This window comes from Toxotes jaculatrix, chromosome 1 (assembly GCF_017976425.1).
Source record: "Toxotes jaculatrix isolate fToxJac2 chromosome 1, fToxJac2.pri, whole genome shotgun sequence".
In the NCBI taxonomy this organism is placed as follows: Eukaryota; Metazoa; Chordata; class Actinopteri; family Toxotidae; genus Toxotes; species Toxotes jaculatrix.
Window position 1 is genome coordinate 24,143,506 of NC_054394.1, and position 21,719 is coordinate 24,165,224.

The 21,719-nt window shown below is 43.1% G+C and overlaps 1 protein-coding gene across 3 annotated transcripts; it reads left to right on the forward strand.

Annotated features, from left to right (window-relative positions):
- Window positions 1–432: 432 nt before the first annotated feature.
- fn1b (fibronectin 1b) lies at window positions 433–21,521 on the forward strand. 3 transcript variants are annotated; one of them, XM_041043510.1, is made up of 46 exons: window positions 433–757; window positions 1,044–1,169; window positions 1,471–1,605; window positions 1,908–2,039; window positions 2,460–2,597; window positions 2,672–2,818; window positions 2,960–3,136; window positions 3,321–3,503; window positions 3,813–3,989; window positions 4,726–4,881; window positions 4,993–5,121; window positions 5,253–5,396; window positions 6,297–6,418; window positions 7,410–7,578; window positions 7,671–7,847; window positions 8,092–8,220; window positions 8,334–8,423; window positions 8,531–8,725; window positions 9,771–10,049; window positions 10,144–10,407; window positions 10,494–10,588; window positions 11,044–11,212; window positions 11,441–11,527; window positions 11,743–11,934; window positions 12,872–13,150; window positions 13,362–13,553; window positions 13,684–13,773; window positions 14,244–14,510; window positions 14,618–14,734; window positions 14,822–14,983; window positions 15,080–15,235; window positions 15,372–15,488; window positions 16,249–16,518; window positions 16,629–16,816; window positions 16,905–16,992; window positions 17,090–17,269; window positions 17,415–17,504; window positions 17,733–17,921; window positions 18,030–18,119; window positions 18,572–19,005; window positions 19,120–19,258; window positions 19,528–19,689; window positions 19,780–19,905; window positions 19,998–20,104; window positions 20,223–20,318; window positions 20,708–21,521. In XM_041043510.1, exons 1-46 carry the CDS (start codon window positions 616–618, stop codon window positions 20,783–20,785), a joined length of 7,371 nt encoding a protein of 2,456 aa, XP_040899444.1. In that variant the 5' UTR covers window positions 433–615; the 3' UTR covers window positions 20,786–21,521. The 3 variants fall into 3 exon arrangements, with proteins under 3 accessions (XP_040899444.1, XP_040899462.1, XP_040899454.1); XM_041043528.1 differs by lacking the exon at window positions 12,872–13,150; XM_041043520.1 differs by lacking the exon at window positions 1,044–1,169.
- The last annotated feature ends 198 nt before the right edge of the window (window positions 21,522–21,719 follow it).

The window sequence follows — 21,719 nt, forward strand, 5'->3', positions numbered from 1 at the left end:
AGAGAAAGAGTGTGACATGCAACAAAGGTCCATGGCTCGAAACCAGCCATGGTTATGTGGCATGCGCTGTAACCATCCAGCCACCAATGCGGTCAGACATTATCTAAGATTTGTTTTCATTTAATGCAGGCCCCTGACCTTCTGTGTCACAACTTTCCATCCGGTCACAGTGGATGGGATCCCGGTGATATCTCACCTGATGCCATTTTACCCATCTAATCTCTGAGTTGAACAGTTTTGAAATGGTCATCCATCTTCATAACTTAAGGTTTTTTTTTTCTTGTCTTAAGGCTTTTTTCGTTCCTTGAGAGTTAAGTGTCGAATGTCAGTATTGCTCACACTAGGGCGGCTTATCCCATCTCCAGTTAAAGCCCTCCCCTTCAGCAGGCTGCGGCCGTGTGTATAAATCCAGTGAGCTTCCCTCTCCTCAGTCTGGTGCATCAGCTGCGAGGCGGCAAACCGGTCCGCCTGTAGGAGCAGCAACGGGGAGCTGATAATAAGGGACTCCAATCTCTCCAAGCAAAACTTAAATTCTGCGCTTGCTTCTTGTTTTAAAGTTTGCTTTATAACTGTACCATTCTCTGCTTTACCTTAAAGTCCTTATTTTTCCACAAAATGACTGGTAGCCCACTGACTGGGTTGCTGGTGGCGCTGTGCGTAAGCAGCGCAGTCCACGGCTTGCCAAAGAAGAGCAAAAGGCAAACTGGCCAATATCAGGTGTATCCTGAGCTCCACGACACAGCTGCCCTTACTCCAGGTTGGTATAAGGACTTTCATGACCATTTAAAAACATTCTCTCCTTAATGCGTAAAATCAAAAAGGATTTTATTTCTGCATTAGAAAGTGATTTCTAGTGCGTGTTGTGTGTGTAAATGCAGTGAGTTTACAGTAACTTATGTCGTGATTGATGATTTTACTCTGCATTCATCTGGTCTAACATTTCCTCTGAGGTGAGCCAAATCAGCCAAAACGTTAATGGTAATTTAATGGTTCAAAAGTTTGATAATCTTTATGTAACAGTGTTCCTATTATGTGATTTCTAGTCGGCTGTGAGGAAAACGGCCGCTCATTCAGACCGAACGAGCAGTGGGAGAAAACCTATCTTGGTAGTACACTGGTGTGCACCTGCAATGGAGCAGCAGGCATCAAATGTAAAACTAAGCCTGAAGGTCAGTGAGAGACCCACCGGTTTAACACAGAAATGTCTTAGCCATTAGGCCATTTCTTCCCAGGCTCACTTTTCACATCTGGAAACAAGCAGCCTGAAAAAACAAACAAACAAACAAACAACAACAAAAAAAAAAACCCTGTCTTTGGTTTTGAGATAGTTGCCTCCCTGCAGTTCAGAACCATTTGTTGCAGAGCTATTGTGTCAGTGTTGCTTCTTTACGCAGCAAGAGAAATACCCACAACAGGTTGAACGATAACAGCCTCTTAACCTTTTTGGCGTTTCCTCTGTTTTTCTCTCAGTGGAGTCCTGTTACGACAAGTACAATGACCGGACATACCAGGTCGGTGAAACCTATGAGAGACCAAAGGACGGGATGATGTGGGACTGCACCTGTATTGGTTCTGGTCGGGCCAAGATCAGCTGTACCATCGCAAGTGAGTTAAAAAAAAATCTTACTTTAAAATTAAAAACAGTGCATTTAAGTGGTTTTTAGTTCAAATTAAATTTGATTTGTGTGTAATTTAGAAAAGTTATATTCCTTGCTATGCTGTTATCCAGATAATCTCCCTCTTTGTTTCATGCATTGGGGAAAAATAGTTATTAAATCATGTTTTTCTTAAATTGTAATGACTGAAAATAAACGTTGACTGATGAGCATGTATTACAGTGTATATGAATATTACAGCCATCTTTTTTAAAGACAGTGGACTGAACTTTAAATCTTTGTCATTCACAGACCGTTGCCATGAAGGTGGGAGGTCTTATAAAATCGGGGACACATGGCAGAGACCTCATGATACTGCTGACTACATGCTGGAGTGTGTTTGTCTTGGAAATGGCAAAGGAGAGTGGACCTGCAAACCTGTGGGTGAGTTACCTTTACCTCATATATTTAAGCCTGCAGGGCAACCAGGATGTCAGTGCTTTCCACATGAGCTCTGGAATGCAGATAAATGTGAAAATACAACAACTTAACCATGCAAGCTTGGATTTTCAGCTGGCACCACACACGCATACAAATACACACACTTACAGCAGGGTAATTTCCCAGAAGCATGACTGTGTATGCTACTATTCTAAATATTTGACAACAGTGAAGGCAAACAAGATGTGTGAGAGAACACCCCTCTCCTCTTTGCCCAACTTACGCCACAGCTATTGATTTCCACATGGTTTATTTCTCGTGGAAACATCTGGAGTGATATAGATGATGTGATTTCAAGCCGGGTCTTACAGTATTATAACTGCATATGCATTAAAATAATGATTTGCTGTGTCTTCTGTGCAGCTGAGCGTTGCTATGACAATAACGCTGCATCATCTTATGTCGTGGGGGAGACCTGGGAGAAACCGTACCAAGGCTGGATGATGCTGGACTGTACCTGCCTGGGAGAGGGAAATGGACGCATTACATGCACCTCGAGGAGTAAGTGGAATATAAACACACACACTTTTACATACCCCAGTGGCAGCTCTTGACCACTGTTGTTCTGCCACCAGATCGTTGTAACGACCAGGACACCAGGAGGTCCTACCGTATCGGAGACACGTGGACGAAGACGGACACAAGTGGACACATCCTGCAGTGTCTGTGCTTGGGAAATGGTCGTGGAGAATGGAAGTGTGAAAGACACAACGCAGGCCGAAGTGAGGCTTAAAATATAAAAATCTTGCTCAAGTTCAGTTTTGCTAAAAGTGTTCACTAAATGTCAAAAACTTTATACTGATCTTCCCAGCATTCACAGTGTTGACGTTAATCTTTCTTTCAATCTGCTTGGTGTTGTACAGCCACAGGTACCGTCATGGTGACCCCCGTGACCCGGCAGCTTGAGCTCCCTGCCGAAGGAACTTGCCGTACAGACTCTGGAGCCACCTACTACGATGGACAGCAGTGGTTCAGAAGCCAGGGCAGCAAGCAGATGCTCTGTACCTGTCTGGGCAACGGCGTCAGTTGTCAGGAATGGGGTGAGCACAAGGAGGGAGGGAAGAAAATCAGGGGTGTCAGTGAGAAAAAGGAGTTTATTTTATTTATTTATTTTTATTTATTTTTATTTATTTTATTTTTTATTTTTTGCTCAAGATGTAACTTTTGCTACTCTAAACAAAACTCCAACCACTTTCCTCACTCTCCCCTCTCTTGTCTGTGTAGAGGCCAGGAACCAGGTGTATGGTGGTAACTCTAACGGCCAGCCGTGTGTTTTCCCCTTCGTCTTCATGGGGAAGACATACTACTCTTGCACTTCAGACGGACGCACAGACGGGCAGCTCTGGTGCTCTACAAGCTCAGACTATGAGAGAGACCAGCAGTACTCTTTCTGTACTGAGAGGAATGGTGAGTTGTAAACTTGGACTTGACCATTTTATTTGGTTTATTGTTGCTTTGGACTGATATTGGCCTTCTTATTAAGTAATGGCTGTGGGCATCCACAAAACAAGAACAGAAATAGTTACCACCCAATTTCTTACTTGTGCTACCATTTTACACTTAATCTTAATGTATCTCTGTGTTTGGTGCAAGTATTGGCAGATGTTTCAGACATCACAGTCTCCAAACTCAAATGAAGACATGGCACGGTTGAACTGTAAGTAGTGGCAACCAGATCAGAGAAGAATAACTATTGTGTCTCCTTCATAATTCCAGCCATTGTGGCAACACGAGGCGGAAACTCCAATGGCGCCCTGTGCCACTTCCCCTTCCTCTACAGCGGCCGCAACTACACTGACTGCACCTCTGACGGGCGCCGCGATGGCATGAGGTGGTGTGGTACTACCCACAACTACGACACAGAGCAGCGCTTTGGATTCTGCCCCATGGCTGGTGAGTGTGTGTGCACTGCTGTTACTTGTTCCACCCCATGCAGTTACTGTGAAGATTGTCAGTTAAGTGTCTAATAATGTTAATTAATTGAATATTTTTTCTGGAGCAATGGCTTTGAAATGATTCCAAATGTTTATATACACAATAAAAAAAGGAAAATGATTACATAAGTGAATATATCTACAGAACAGCCACCTGAAGTGCAATTAAAGCATCTGTCAAATTATTATGGAGGCGTAACTTTTTGTTTTTTGGTTTAAAAATGTGACAGGTTGCAGTCTATGAGTTCCTTTCAGCCCATTTACACCCAGTGAACCTGGGTCGTATGGCCAAAGTCAGAAATGTTCAAATGCTACACTAACATGGTATAGATGTCTTGCTTTTGAAGGGCATTAGACTAAATGCTTTGGGCCTTATCTTGTTCTCACAGATGATAATGACTGTCGGTTGCATGGGCCACTTGTAGACAATTGGGAACTAAATAAGTGGCTTTCAGAGGAGAGGGGGTTTATGGTCATGGGAGAGGAATGACTCTATCCAGGCAGTTACATAACACCATTACAGTACAGAGTCTTGGCTCTGAGCTGGACTGGGCCAAGGAGAATTCCATGTTTGAACACACACAGCAGCATGTGAACGCACAGTGAGATGCATCAGAAACATGTGCGTGGCAAGCACACAGAGCAAAGTATTCTTTGTTTTTATTTTTTATTTTTTCCTGTCTTTCTTTATGTAGCACATGAGGAGGTATGCACCACCAATGATGGAGCAATGCACCGTGTAGGCGACAAGTGGGACAAACGCCATGATGTCATGGGTCACATGATGGAGTGCACATGCCTGGGTAACGGCCGTGGAGAGTGGAGCTGCATTGCTCATTCACAGCTGCGAGGTCAGAGAGCTAATTCCATTCCAGTCACAGTCACAGTCACAGAAGTCACACAATTTGACATTAAAGCATAAAAGGCATATTTTTGTCTCTCTCTTGCCTTTGCATATGCAGATCAGTGTATTGTTGACGGCTTTACCTATGAGGTAAATCAGGAATTCTCCAAACGCCACGACGAGGGCTACATGATGAACTGCACCTGCTATGGACAGGGACGTGGGCGCTGGAAGTGTGACGCTATTGGTGCGTTCATAGTTCAATAGCTCAGCTGTTGGGGAATTAAATACTCAGCCCTTTGCAGCTGAAAATTACAGCCCCACCCGCCTCTGCCACATCCTATCATCTCTTGTGTTGTCTTGTGTTTTCTACAACAGATCAGTGTCAGGAGCCACAAACCAGGGCGTTCTATCAGATTGGAGAGACATGGGACAAAGTCATCCATGGCATCCACTACCGCTGCTATTGCTACGGCAACGGGATTGGAGAGCTGAGATGTGAACCTCAGCAGACCTATCAAGGTAGGAGAAATAATTTTCCCAATATCACATTGAAGTCAACTTCAAAATAAAGCTCTGTAGTACACAGGGGGTAAAGTCGTACTCCGATCAGCTACAACATTAAAACAAGCTGCTGGTGTTGATGTGGTGGCTGAATGATGTATAAGAACTCGAATGGGAAAGTGGCTTCAGAGTTTTATTTATGGTGCAAACAGGAATTGAGAACAACTAATCTGACATGACCTTTCGTGGTACAAATCTGCCAAAATGTAAACAAATATAAGCAAACGTTCCCCCGCCTGGTGCTGAAAGTTGTTGTGCTGACCTGCTGGCAGGAAAGGGATGCTGGGCTTAGTCGGGGGGAAGGTAGCCTTAAACACACTTCCTGTCTCTCCCTCTGGTTGGGTAAATGTTGCTTAATATGATACTTTGTTCTGTAGTGCACTGAATGTCCTAAATCAAACACTGACCTAAAATGTTACAGTTCTTACTTTTATCTCTCCTTGATCAGTGGTAGAGGAAAAGGGTGTTGGTGTGTGACCGTAGCAGGGAGTGTGAAGCTGTTTTGTGTGTGTGTGTTTGTGTGTGTTCTTGAGGGTACAGAGGCTAGATAAACTGTGATGAATATAGTACTCCGGTGTTATGTGAGACTGTAAGTTGTCAGTGGGTGTTTGAGATGGTTTAGCACCATCTGGTATCTTGGCTTCTTCCCAAAACAATGAATCCGTCCGACAGAGCCTCACCGAAAAGTAGCCAAATTTCACCCACACTCTCTCCAGGTAACACTGTTATATTAAATGTCTCTGACAATGTGTGAGTCTTTTTTTCATTTGCTAACGGCATCTTTGTTCGTGTCTCTCCTACTCTCTCCTGATGTCTTCTCTTAAATCTTTTCCTCCGCCTGCTGCTCTAACTCCTCAGATGGCTTCAGACCTGTCCAGGTGATCATCGCAGAGGCAGGAAAACAACCAGACTCCCACCCCATTCAGTGGAACGCCCCTTCATCTGTTTCCATTACCCAGTACATCCTCAAATGGAGAATTGTGAGTGATTGTTTTGGTTCTTAATGTAGGTTGGAACTCGCCTTTGTAAATGCAAGTGAGCTTTTTTTTCTGAAAAGGGTGTTTTAAATTTGCTGTCCGGTAGCATTGGCAAAGGTAGGAAAACAGTCTGAATGAGGTCAAGTGTTTTGGGTAATGTTGACTGAAGTTTGGACAAACAAGATGATTAGAGGATACATGAACTCCATTTTACAGTCTGCGGTTTTTAGATATTCCAAGGAAAATATCCCCCTCCATGAGATTTTTTTCTCACACATTTTTTTTTTCCTCTGAAGACTTCAAAGACTGACAAGTTGGTTGAAATGTTTATGAAACTTAACTCAAGTGAAACATATTTCCTCTGAAGGGGTTTGTGTATTTAGGACAGCAAAGTCACTCAAAGTCCTCATCTGGCCCTCCTGCTGAGAAAGGCTGTACTTTTCCAACAGCGTGCAAACCCAGTCTAAATACTTTTTAAGCAGGATATGGCGGTAAATGTGTCTGAGCCGGTGTCCAGGACAAAATATACAGGATACCATATAAGGTCTTAATTTTCTAAATTAATGAATGATTCCAATAAATCCTCAGTCAAAAAATGCTGTCAAAACATGTCATTACTTTAAGGATTTTACAGGTAAGAAATCACATTATCTCTTTGTGAAAATAATTTCACCACAAGGTCCATTTATTAGCTATTCTAGAGCTTTCACTCGTATATAACATGATCTTCAGCGGCAGATGGAGTTTGCCTAGTTAAAATTTAATTGTAGATACTCAAATTTTTAGAGCACTTTAAAGTATTCTTGCCCATGCTTGATTAAAAGCTGAAGTTCAGAGTTCACTCTTGAGCTTGGAAACAGAAGTTGAGCTTTTGATCATATCACATGAACTTCATCAGCAGATGACGATTATCCACTTTTCAGTTTGTGTCTTACATTGTTGAATCTTGAATTAAAACCCATTAACTTTTTTTCCTTTTAACCCCTTCTGGCAGAAAAATGCCCGATCACCCTGGAACGAGGTCACCATCCCAGGCCACCTCAACTCCTACACCATCAGCGGTCTGCGTCCGGGCATAACGTACGAGGGTCAGCTGATCAGCGTCCTACGCTATGGACGCCGCGAGGTCACACGCTTCGATTTCACTACTACCCATGGCTCTTGTGAGTAAACATGAGCTTTAACATTCTGTTCAATCAGTTCCACAAATCTAAAGAAATATTCATATGAACATTATATCCCCTCATCTTTAAAGTGGAAACATCAGAGGGAGAGACGACCCAGCCTCCTCCAGTGGTGGACACTTCTGAATCGGTAACAGAAATCACCTCAAACAGCTTCGTTGTGTCCTGGACATCAGCCTCTTCTACCATCTCTGGCTTCAGGGTGGAGTATGAACTCAGTGAGGAGGGCGCCAAGCCGAAAGTGCTGGGTGAGATTCTTTGACCATCACTGAGACATTCATAATGGCTCCATAAGCTCACATGCAAATAATTGCATTGAATGATTAATTGCGTAGTTTCTCTATTGAGGTTCTGATTGATGTGTCTCAGGTCAAAGGTGATCAACAGAGTATAAATATTAAAATCATAGAATAAATGGTACAGCAAAATCATACTATACATAAAATAGCTATACTGGTACTGTATTAACTAACCTTTTGTCCGCTTCTCCAGATGTTCCCCGCACAGCCACCTCTGTTACCATCACTGATCTCCTGCCAGGACGTAGGTACAACGTCAACGTCTATGAGCTTCCAAATCAGGGACAGCCAAACCTCATCCTGTCTACCTCACAGACTACAGGTAGAAGAAGCTCTCTCCCCAACTTTGTCATGACAATAATCTCAGAATCATGCAAATCTTCTAGGTTTTTGCACAGGATATGTAGCATTCCCATTGTTTTCCTTTTTTCCCAGCTCCTGACACACCTGCTCAGCATACCGTCGATAATGTGGAAGAGACCTCCATTAGAATTAGCTGGTCCAGACCTCAGGCTCCTATCACTGGTAAGAAACTACTTTCTGTATGTGTCTATATGTAATTTAAAGTACGGTTCTGATACAGAAATCTGTTTTTTTCTGGCTGTGTGTAACTGTATGATTGTGGCTGCCAGGTTACCGTGTGGTGTACACGCCGTCAGTGGAAGGCAGCAGCACTGAGCTGACCCTGCCAGAGTCTGAGACCTCCGTGACCCTGGTTGACCTTCGCCCTGGTCTGCTCTACAACATCAGCATCTATGCTGTAGAGGAGAATCGGGAGAGTGAGCCTGTTTTTGTACAGGTCAACACCGCTGGATCCCCTCTGCCTGGTACACCCTTTTTATCAGATACTATTTCTTTTTGTAAACAAAGGAAGCAGAACTTAATGTAAATGGCTTCATAAATTATGTAATGTAGTACTTCATAACTACATTACATAAGTTGGTTTATTAAAACATCCGTAGTATGTTATTCTATGCTTTAGATGGTAAATGTTTCTTCTCTTTTGGCTGTCAGTGAAAGCTGAACAGATTAGGTTTATACTCACAGCTGAAGATTCCTTATAGGGCCAGGGAGCTTTAGGAAGGGGTTTTCAGTGTTTTGGGAAGACTGAGCATGTCAAAACATTGTTTTGTGAAAACATACTTACACAGCTATAGCTATACCATCACAATATTTAAGGCTTCTTATCTTTGACTTAGTCGATTGTGGCCCCTGAACGACCTCTCTTTAATTCATGATGGGCTCAGGCACCTGTTCAGATGTAGTTAAAACACTTATGAAAGCAAGCATGCATGTACAGCCCACACCCATACAGAGGCACACACACTTCATAAATCCTCAGTATATCTTAAGTGGGATTTCCATTTATGACTCTTTCCTCCTTGTGCCTGGCATGGCAGAATGTACTGTTTTATTATACTCAAAAAACAAACCCAGATGCTGTAGAAAATGTTTTTCACTGGTTTGGAATTTCTCTGCATCATCTGAGCCATTATTGTAGAGATCTGTAAATATCTCTTGTTAAAGCTTTTTATTGAACTGTTGCGTTTAGTTTGCAAAGTTGCCATAATGAAGACAAACAGATTTTTAGGTTATTTTACTATACTTAGCACTTGTTAATCTAAAGGTGTCCCGTGTGTTTTTTGTCAACAGAATTATGTTTACATACATTCAGTGATTTTCATGTGAATATATTGTCTGTATTCTCGAGCCCTGACAGATATGTTACATGCATTGCGTTTCTCCAAAAAAATGGGGACCCGCTCAATAAAACATTATTCCACAGTGTTACCAGTGGTCAAAAACTCCAAACAAAACTTTAAAGTGTGGTTCTGATGATCTTCCCTTCAATTTACCACTTCCTGTCCACAGAGGAGGTTCCGGCACCCACAGACCTGCAATTCTATGAGGTGTCAGATGTGAAGATCACCATCACCTGGACCGGTCCACCCAGGGAGGTGACTGGTTACAGGGTGGTCTTCTCACCTGTTAGCCCTGAAGGCACAGACATGAGGGCCATCCAGCTGCCCGTCTCACCCAACGCATATGCTGAGATCACCCACTTGCAGCCTGGCACACTCTACCGTTTCTACATCTATGCCATCAGTGGTGGAGTGGAGAGCAAGCCGCTTGTGGGAGAAAAGACTACCAGTAAGTATCACCACGGACAAAGGAGCCCAAACTAGACAAAGGGACGTGACACCAACTTCTCCCTTAAATGTTTTATATTGTCTAACCCTTCCAGAACCTGATTCACCCACCAATGTGCAGTTCACTGACATCGGCCCCGACGCTGCGATGGTCACCTGGGAGGCTCCCCACGCCATTGTCACTGGTTACCGCCTTTTCCTTAGCATTGGGGGCTCTAGCCCTATCGAGAAGAGGATCCCGGACAGGGTCACCCAGTACCCTCTCAGGAATCTGCGTCCAGACACTCAGTACACTGCCACCCTGCATTCTGAGCTAGACAATGTGCTTAGTGAGGCCGTCACTGCATCTTTTACTACTGGTCAGTATTGAGAGAAGCATCTGCAGAGACTAGAATAAATGGTGATAATGAATTAAATTTTTTTTGCCATTCTGCTCTCTTCCCAGCTCCCCAGATGGGAAATGCTCCACCTTTCAGCACCGAGGTCACTGATACCTCTATCATCATCACCTGGATACCTATCCGCAGATTCAGCTATAAGGTAGAAACTTGCCTCAGCTTTCAGTTCATAATCTAGAGACACAGCTGTTCATAATCAAATCAAAATAAACAAAGAAAGGCCACTCTAATAAATATTTTAATACTATCAATGGGTCATATCCCTAGTGACAAACCCAACTGAAACATTGTTGTCTTGATTCAGTCTCATTACTCAGACATATCACTCTGTTGGTGGAGAAGCAAAACAGAACTAAAAGGAGAGTGAATATTGGAAATAAATTCTTTTGGTGGCCTGACACATGACTCTAAATTAATGCTAATATTGCCTTGCATCTGCCAGATACGCAAATAGGCAACAGTTTGCTAACTTATTCTCATATCAGTAAGAATATGTCAACGTTGTGTGTACAGCTTGTTGTTCTGCCCCCATGTGTCCATTGATCCAGAGTATTTTATAGGTTTCTGATCTTTCCATGTCTGCCTCCTTCTTCCCAGCTGTCTGTGCTCCCCAGTCAGGAAGGCGAGTCTCCCAGAGAAGAGACCTCTGACTCTGGACGTATTCATATTCAAGATCTGATTTCTGGAAATCAGTATACCTACCGTGTTCAGCCCATCTTCAATGGACGCAACCGTGGAAACCCCATCACCCGCACCGTTGTCACATGTGTGTATCTAATTCACTTTAACTGAGAAAAAGACAGCCACGGTGATGACTGCTACACAAAAGACACTTAAAAGAAGCTGCATGAATAATCACCAGATTGATTTAATACAGCTCTTTGCCCACAGAACACTCCTTAAACCATTTGGCATAAGTTTGTGTAAGAAGTTACTGCTGCATGGAATCGAGTTTCTCATGCTTGTATCATGGTCCACTTTTCTGTCCTTGCAGCTGTGTCTCCTCCCACTGACCTTAGAGTTGAGTCCAACCCTAACACAGGAGATCTCACTGTCCACTGGGTAGCCTCCAAAACACCAGGTAAATATTGACTGTGCTCCCTACGCACTGCCAGGCCATTGGATCACGGCAAGTCTAGACCTTGGCCTTCAAAGGGGTTTTTTATTTTTCACCCGGACAAACGTCTCTTCCTGGTATTTCCTTTTCATTTCTCACAGTGACTCATAAATTGCAAAAATCTCTTGACATTATGTTCTGTCTCTTCCATATTTGTCATGTTCCCCCACCTTTTGCAGACACCACAGGCTACAGAGTGACAAGCACGCCAACCAACGGCCAGAGAGGAAACTCACTGGAGGAGTTTGTCCGACCTGACCAAACATCATGCATCCTAGAGAACTTGAATCTGGGGGTGGAGTACAACGTCAGTGTCTTCTCTGTTAAGGGCCATTTGGAGAGTGTACCTTTGTCCACTATTGTCACACCAGGTACGAGCCACGAGGAAGGCATTCAAACACACAACTGTGCACACGTAAAAAGACCAGTGTCTGTGTGTGAAAGAGAGGGAAAGAGAGAGAGAGAGAGAGAGAGAGAGAGAGAGAGAGAGAGAGAGGGGAAGGAAGGAGGATTAATTTGCCCTTAAAGGCTGGGTCCATGTAAAACTAGAGCCAACTCCAATATTTCACCACATTACTGTAATATTTTCATTTCTTTTCATTATTCCCACCCATACACTGTATTGCTCTTCATGCTGGAACTTAAATACAAATATGTTCTTTTTGAAATTGGCATAGCTTGAAAATGAAGTCTTTTCTCAAAGCTGCATTAATGGACTTTTGGCTGACAAACACATACCTGTGACATTACCACCTTCTAATGCTGGTATGGCTAATGGGTTAGCAGAAAATTGCCTTTTTGTACATTCAGCAGGCACAGCTGTCTGCTTCTGCTGGAAATGAGGTTAATGAGAGCAGTAAGACCGAACCAAGCAGTAAATGATGTGCAATAAAACCAAAACAATGAGCTGAAAGAGGCCAAAATGTTCAGTCAGCTCACACACTGTTTAATGCAGCTTAATTAATATTATCTACTACTAACAGGATCATGGGCTAACCTGCCATGCATGGAAATCATGTTTATTACTTGGGATGGTGCATTAATATATTTTTGCATGCCCAGAACAGTAGTATTAATCACTGCTTTAATTACAAAATATTTATAATATTGTAATTCTGAATGTTTATTGACTAAAGTAATTTGTAATTATCTTTATCTAGCATGGCTACTATTACACTCTGGACCCCTGACTGATTTTCTGGGAATGAAATTAATGTTACTGATAGAATCAGTGTAATTATTATGGCTTTTAAGTCTGTCTGTCTGTCTAATTTTGCTTGCGCTTTATAACCGGCCTAACTCTTTCAGACATCCCCACACCAAGTCACATTGACTTTGTCGACATTACTGACACCACCATTGGTCTGCGCTGGATCCCTCTGAACTATTCTACCATTACTGGTTACCGGATAACAGTAGTAGCATCAGGCGAGAGCTTGCCAATTTTTCAAGATATGGTGGAAGCAGCTGCTGGTTATTACACCATTCATGGTTTGGAGCCGGGCGTGGACTATGACATCAGTGTCTCCACTGTTACAGAGGAGGGGGAAAGCCAGCCGACCACACACACAAAGCAAACACAAGCTGGTGATTTCACTCTTTCACTCCATCAGTGGAAAGGGCTTGGGTTTTAATCTGAGAGGACTGATAAAGGCACATAAATGGCACTTTTATTAATTTATAACATACTACAGTAAACTTCAAAAATGTATCATGTCATTGCCATCGTAAATTTACTTTTATTTAGATAACATCTTTGTTAGTGTTAGCTATAACTTTTAACCCTTCGTTCTTCCAGCTATTCCACCTCCCACCAACTTGCATTTTGGGGGGGTGGGTCCGGACCACATTAGGGTGACGTGGACAGTCCCTCGTGTTGCCACACCAAGCGACATCTCTCGGTTTGTCATCCGTTACCACCCTGTATCCACAGACGATGACATTAAAGAGATTAATGTTGGCGGAGCCACCAACACCTTCCTGCTGCAGAGTAAGACGACATAAAGATTGTGTTAGAAAATGTTTGACAAAATGCTGAGCTTAAAGGCCAAAATGATTTGTTTTTCTTTGCATTGCTTCACGTCATTTTATCTGTGTAATTATCTTATCATCTCATTTAGACCTGCTGCCCAACACTGAGTACCATATCAGTGTTGTGTGTGTGTACGGTGAACGAGAAAGTGAACCAGCTACGGGCACTCAGAGGACAAGTAAGTATGACAGAGATTTACATAAATGTGTTTCTTGAGGAAGGGTCAAGGGTGCTGCAAGTTTTGTTCATGTCCATGTTTTACTGTACAATTCTAATAATATTTAATTACACAAAAATCTCTAATATTTACACTGTTGCTTTCAAATCTATCAAAACAGAACTGATAAACAGCAAGATCATCAAATCACTGTTTTAAAAACCCTTTTAAATATTATACCAATTATAACAATATTTGACTGCGAATGTGCACAACTGCAGCCTTCTTTTGTTCCTGAGTTATTTATTAAAAAGTAGACCTGTATATTAGACTATATATTTGACTTATATTAATGTTAGTTCATACAAGTCACTTCTTTACATTGTCATTTGTTTTGTGGATCATTTGTGTTGCCTTGCCAATTTTGCAATTGCCATTATCACTACATGCAATTTTAAATTTTTCTTCATCTCCACTACCTCTCCCTCCAGCCCTGGACTCCCCCACTGGCTTGGACTTCTCCGATATTCAGACCAACTCCTTCACTGTTCACTGGATAGCTCCAACTGCTGCTATCACCGGCTACCGCATCCGCTATCAGAAGACGAGCGGCGGGCGGACCAAGGATGAGAGGCTGCCCCCAACCAGGAACTACTACACTTTGACAGGACTGACACCAGAGACAGAGTACCTGATACACGTGTATGCTGTCAGCCGCAACCAGGAGAGTCAGCCTCTGACTGGCACACAGGCCACGAGTAAGTTTCCATACTGGTTTCTTTCATCACCTCTCCTTTTCTTTTCTTAGTCACTTTCTACAGCTGAATCTTGATTTTTTTTTCCTGTTTCTTCCAATCATTTTCAGTCTCTGATGCTCCCACTGATCTGGAGGTAACATCGTCCACCCCCACCAGCATCACCATCCGTTGGGATGCCCCCTCAGTCTCAGTGAAGAACTACAGGATCACCTATGGAGGGACAAGTGTGTACATGTGCTTTAATTCACAGCTTCTTCTAAACCTCAGCCATATTCTGAGTTCAACACTTGGCTCCTCTTTTCCCTTTCTAGGTGGTGAGTCTCCTCAAGAGTTCACGATCCCAGGCACTCAGACCACTGCCACCATTACGGGATTGAAACCTGGTACTGACTACACCATCACAGTCTATGCTGTCACAGGACGAGGGGACAGCCCTGCCTCCAACACCCCAGTCTACATCACACACAGGACTGGTAAAGCAAATGGAAGAAAACTGTTCCTGAAAAAAACCTGACTGTTGAGGGCTTAAACTAAATCTAAAGCTCGTTATGTATCCATCTCTCCTTCAGATACCGAGCCCCCCACTGACATGAAATTGACTGATGTGAGTGACAACGCCATCACAGTGCGCTGGTCTCCTGCTCAGGGACCAATCAGAGGCTACAGAATCACCAGTGTACCCAAGAATGGACAGGGACCTTCTTACTCTGAGGTGGTGGCCCCTGGTAAGATAGGACCCAAAAAAAACCAGCTGTTCAGAACCAGGCTGTAATCTTTATTTTATATAATTACATTTACAATAACATTTTTCCAATACAGTATCTTCTTTTCATTGGGGTCTTTTCTGCTTGTTTGAAACAGATCGGACAGAGATGACATTCACAGGTCTGATGCCCACTGTTGAGTATGTTGTGAGTGTCTATGCCCTGGGCAATGACGGACAACCCTCTTCCCCTGTGGTGGAGAATGCCATCACTGGTTAGTTTGACTCAGTTCAGTCAAATAAAGGCTTCATTTAGAAACTGTTTTGGCATAACTGGTGTGAGTTACTCTGCCAGTGTTATTCACTGTGTATACCTGCGCTTAAGTAGCCATGATATGTGTGTCTTTCAGCTGTAACTTTATTTCTTGTTAATGAGAAACCCGAGTTCCATAATTGGGATATGGGATTAGGTAAACTTCATTTCCCCAGCTAGATTTCTCCTGGGGAAAACCACGTATCAGCTGTGCATGACAAAGACTGCAGACAGAGAAAGTATCACTGTGACAGCAGAGTCTCCCCTCAAACGTCTATCTTGGTTTTGTTTGTTGAAAAATGCCAGTGTATTACTATGCATTGGAGCCAGTTTGCTAACCTGGCACCAATTCTGATGATGTACAGTATGTAAATGAGGTATTTTATGCAAACAATAATAATATACCTGTGTTTATTAGACAAAACAGTTATAGGAGAGGTCTCAAGAGGATGGTTGTATGGTTCAAACTTCCTTTTGCATGCTGTTTGCAGAGCCCAAAATGATTTTAGGCTCAAGTTTATTTATATAGTACCTATTAATTAAAATTAAATTCAAAGTGTTTTCACTACCAGAGTAACTCACAACAATTGAGACAAAACAAATCTGAAGTGTCACTTTAAGATGTATTTATAGCCTTAGATGTGAACATTCTTAAAAAAAAAACATACTGCTTAGAGCCAAAAGGAACACCCCCACCCACCTGTTTTCCTCCTTTCCTGCAGCTATGGATCATCCCAAGGACCTGACCTTCTCTGACATCGACTCCACCTCCATGCGCATCACTTGGGACAGTCCAGACGGCACAGTGACATCGTACCGTGTCCTGTACTCCAGCTCAGAGGAGGGCGAGAGGGAGCTGCGCCCAGCCCCCAGAGGAGACCAGGACAGTGTGGTGCTGACAGGCCTTCGCCCTGGGACAGAGTACACTGTTAAAGTCATCGCCCTCCATGGCCGCACACCCAGCACACCCTTGACGGGAACCCAGGCCACAGGTAGAAATACAGTACATATCAAACATCAAGACATTCATGACTTCATTTATGTGTTCCCTGACTCAAATTCTAAACATGTTTTTGCTTTCAATTGTGCCTTTCTGCCTCAGTAATCCCTGCTCCGACCAACCTGGTGATCTCAGAGGTCAGTCCCTCTGCCTTCACCGTGTCATGGCAAGCCCCCAACGCACGCCTGACAGGCTACCGTGTGGTTGTCATCCCTAAGACCATCAACAGCCCTGCCAAAGAGATGAATGTTGCTCCGGACACCACACGTGTCGTTGTACCAGGCCTCATGGTAAACAGGAGTTCTTGTCGCAGTATTTACATGGATTCATAGTAAACCAGTGAATAAATATCAACTATATTGTGTCTGCATATTGTAGGTGGCGACCACATACCAGATACATGTCTACGCTCTGAAGAACTCTGTCACCAGCAGACCACTGCTGGGAGAGACGACCACCCTGGAAGGTAAATGGCTGCACGATAAATTGTACACATTTCCAGTCATCACCAATTATCATTCGCTGCTCGGTTTTATGTCGGTTTTCTCTCCTCCTCAATGCAGATGTGAGCCCTCCTCGCCGTGTGCGTATCACTGATATGAAGGACACTTCTTTCACACTGAACTGGCGCACCAAGTTAGAAACCATTACTGGTTTCCTCATTGATGCCACACCCTCCAGTGGCTCGCGCCCCACTATCAGCAGGACCATACCAGGAGAAACACGCACCTACACTCTCACAGGTATACCACACCTTCTTGCTAAAACAAACCTTTGAAAAACTGGAAATGGTTTACGGATGTAAGTTTTGGAAGTGTGATTTTGGTGTTTCAGTCTTGCTTCAAAATGTTTGTTTGTTTATTTATTTATTTTTTCATTCATTCTAAGGTTTGCAGCCAGGCACCACGTACACTGTTAATCTGTACACTCTGAATGGCAACACAAGAAGTGCACCATTTACCCTCAGCATTCAAACAGGTAAAATGTTAATACAAGCAACGTAACAAAGAGATGTAAAAAACTAAGGCACACAATGAGCCATATTAGATGCATCCACTTTCCAAATATGGACAAAATGAAGAACAATACACTTTGGTCTTAAACTGTAACTAGACTGCAGGGACACAAATCACAACTATAGCCCTACAGTACACACAAAGATGCAACAAGCAATCAGATGATCTAACGTGATATTTTTCTTCATAGCTCAACCAGCGGTCCAAGCTCCCACCAAACTCCATTTCACATCTCTGACCCCCACCTCCATCTCCTTCACCTGGCAGCCACCTGCCACACACATCACAGGATACTACGTCACCTACGAGGAGTCAGGAGGAGCACCACGGGAACTCATCCCACAGCCACATGCCGGCCAAAACTACGCCACCATATCTGGTATGCACTTGTCATTTGGTCTGTTTTCACGACAGAGAATATTGCCAGCACATTTTATTTTTCATTTGTGCAACCTACTAATTCCATTATGTGATAATTATTCCTCAGGCCTAAGACCAGCCACAGAGTACATCATCAAGATCATTGCCATCCAGAACACACAGAGGAGCACACCTCTGGTGGGCAGAATCAGAACTCGTAAGTATTATGTGACTTCTGCTCTGTATTGTGACAAATGTGATGGTAAAAGTTATGCATTCAAATGATAATGATGTAATGAAGTGCCAACATTCAAATTAGTTACGGTTAAACATCTGATAAAATGTAAGTACTTGAATGGCAGCTTTAATTGGCTCAGCTGAATCAAGTAGTTTGGCTGTAACTGCTCAGAGGCCTTGTGATAAACTGTGCAATCAACTAGCATTAGTCTCTTAAAACAATAATACCCCTTCATATTTTGAATGCCTCCTTAGATGTCATTCAAAATATCTGGTGTGTTTGTAATCCTGCATTATGACACACTTTGCCATGAAGTAGTCCCCAGCATTGCTGCATATCTGTCACCTCCTGCTGGCTGAGATATGTTACAGCCCCGCCGCCGCCCCCCCCCCTAACCTGCTTGCTTCCCTAACCCCATCTCTCCTGCCCAGACCCAGATACCGTGCTTCCCCTGCCTCTGCCACATCGCCCTGGAGGTGTTGGTGACAGGCTGGATGTGCCTGAAACTGACTTGGACAACAGAGTCCAGGTAGTGGGCAGCAATGGCCAGGATGGGGTTAGTGGTCAGAGCCAGCATGTGGAGTTCAGCAACAATGGAGACAACAACAGATATAATGGGAACAATGGCAACCCACAGTATCCTTCTGGGCAAGTTCGTGAGCCCCTGGTCTTTGTGTCCCGTCACAATGCAGAGGGCCCCATAGTGAAGCTGAATGTGCCCATTGGATCCACGTTTGGTAACGAGACAGGAGTGCCACAGGAGGCCCAAACTCAGACCACCATCTCCTGGAAGCCTTACAGACAGAGCAATGCCTACCTGGTGACATGCCATCCCATCACACAGTTAAACGAGAATATGTTCCAGGTAAGAGACAAGGGCCTGAGTTTCCAGTTCAGCCCATCGTGTGGTCTGAACATTATTTATCAGTCCTAGTAGATGAAATCTCTTATTTCATATGGATTCACTCTACATGTTCAGGTCAGCCTGCCAGGCACAGCCACCACTGCTACCCTGATAGGACTCACCCCCGGAGCGAACTATAATGTGATCGTGGAGGCTCTGATGGGGGCACTCAAACACAAGATACTGGATCAGGTCGTCACTGCTGGAAACACACGTAAGCACCCTACAGCAGCTACTGTTAAAGTGGGCTGAACTCTCCTCATTGGTAGGGTACTTCAAAACTTTTGTGTTTGTGTACATGTAATCTGTACATTACATACAGTAATTCAGTAAGACACGTCATAGTCATCACTCTGCTGCTCTGATTTCCCCCTCTCCAACAGAAATACTGTTTTTGTTTACTAAAAATCCTCAAATATTCACTTACTGTAGCTAATAATTAATCTTCAAGTAGTTTACACATTTTTTTTTGCCATATTTCAGTCCCAGAGGGAACGTCCCCCATAAAGGACTCATGTTATGATGCCTTTACTGCAACCCACTATGATGTTGGTGCTGAATGGGAGCGGATGTCTGAGACAGGCTTCAAGTTGTGGTGCAGGTGCCTCGGCCTGGGAAGTGGCCACTTCAGATGTGATTCATCTAGTAAGTTTTTGGGATATTTTTATCCAGGAGTTTACAAGAATATTTGTAATTTGAAGGTAATTCACTTAATTTTATTTTGTCCATCTTTAGAGTGGTGCCATGATAATGGCAAGAACTATCGCATTGGACAGAAGTGGGACCGCCGCGCAGAAAATGGTCACGTAATGAGCTGTACTTGTCTGGGAAATGGCAAGGGAGAGTTCAAGTGTGAACCACGTAAGGCTGCTTAGTACCCAAAGAAATGTTCTGTCTCAAAAAGATGTGAAGGAGTTACATGTGAATTTTAACATGTACGTACACCCACACAGATGAATCACTGTGCTATGATGACGGAAAAACTTACCAGGTGGGCAACCAGTGGCAGAAGGAGTACCTGGGCGCTATCTGCACCTGCACATGCTTTGGAGGACAACAGGTACGACTCATCAGCCTCCCTGGATTTGGGCCTGATGTTCATTATGACTCGTGTTCATTCTGTGAGTTACATGAAGCACATTTAAATATATGCTTGTGTATGTTTTTTGTCTCATCAGGGCTGGCGATGTGAGAACTGTCGCCGACCAGGTGCTGATGTTGATGCCAGTGTGCTGCGGCCCGTTAGATATGGAGACAACACATTAAGCAGATTGGTTAGTGGAATTAAGATAATATTATATTAATCGTAAAGATTACAGTTTGTCCTGTTTTAGATGTAGTGCTGATTGCTTAGCTTTTTTTTGGCCCTATTAGGTCCCAAGCTTGTCAAATTTCCATATAAATTTAAATAAATCATATTTGCAAGGGCATCAGATAGATCAAACAAAAAGGATGTTTCTCAAACCCATTTATTTTTGGCTATCTATATAATTAAATATAAATTTACAAGTCTTAGTAATCAATTGCAGTGTTGTGTGCACGTCAAATGACCCCTTTTGGGAAACTGATGAAGAATGTGATCAAATGTAATGAAAATATAGGATTATTAATACCCAGGCATGAGATCTTACGTCTTCAAATCTTCCCCCAACTCTTCCTCCAGAATATTCATTGCCCCATTGAGTGCCTCCGACCTGACCTGCTGGCAGACGCACATGCTCCTCAAAATCCTCGGGAATAAAGGATCAGTCATCTGACATCTGCTTTGCTCCCTCGCCGTCCAATCGCTGCACTGTCTCACCCTGTAGAAGCCACACTGTCTGTGACTGAACCATACCCAAATGCCTTATCACCTTCTGACACGTTTAGCTAAAGATGTTACACCGCCTTGCTGCCTGATCAATCCCGATCCTTTTCTAAAGTCTTTTCACTGTTGACTGATTAAAGTCTCTAAATTCATGCTCTATTGGAAAATTAATATTCCTGACAACATAGTCTTCTTTTTTTTGTGTAACATGTCCTCCCACATACTTGTGCGTGGGCCTTAATGGAATTTTTTTTAGGGTTTGTCACCAGTCAGATTTAAATGTACACACTTGTCAAAGTGTGTGTACATTTGTTTTCCAATTAAAAATTCTGAAGTGTTTCCTAATCAAAGAGCAGAAACTGTCAGAAAGTAAGCACTGTGTTAAAGAATGTCAATGTAGTTATTAACAATGTCCATGAAAATGTGCTTCTCTTTTCTGTAGCCCCTCATCTGTCCCCGAGGGGTCGCACTGTGTGTGACTGACACATTCTGAATTCTGTGTCTTTCTACTAATTTATCCCTTAAATCTCAACGTGTGAATGTGTGAACCGGGATGTGAGAATTTGAACCATTCTATTTTTGTACTTTGTTGTCGGTGCCAAAGTTGTTTCTACCTTTTACAAAAAGAAGTCCCTTATTTTAATAAAGCTGGAGAAATCCTGAAACCTAAGCACAATGTTATGTTTATTTTTGGTAAATAAAAGGTTTCAGGACATGCTCTAGCTTTACACTGTGTATGAAAATGCTTAAAGAAGACTTCACTGTCAACAGCTTGACCCTGAATGAAGACCCATATTTGCTATCTCTCTCCTCCATCATTTCCATCTCTCTACCGCCCACTCTCAAGTAAAATATATAGATCTGTAGT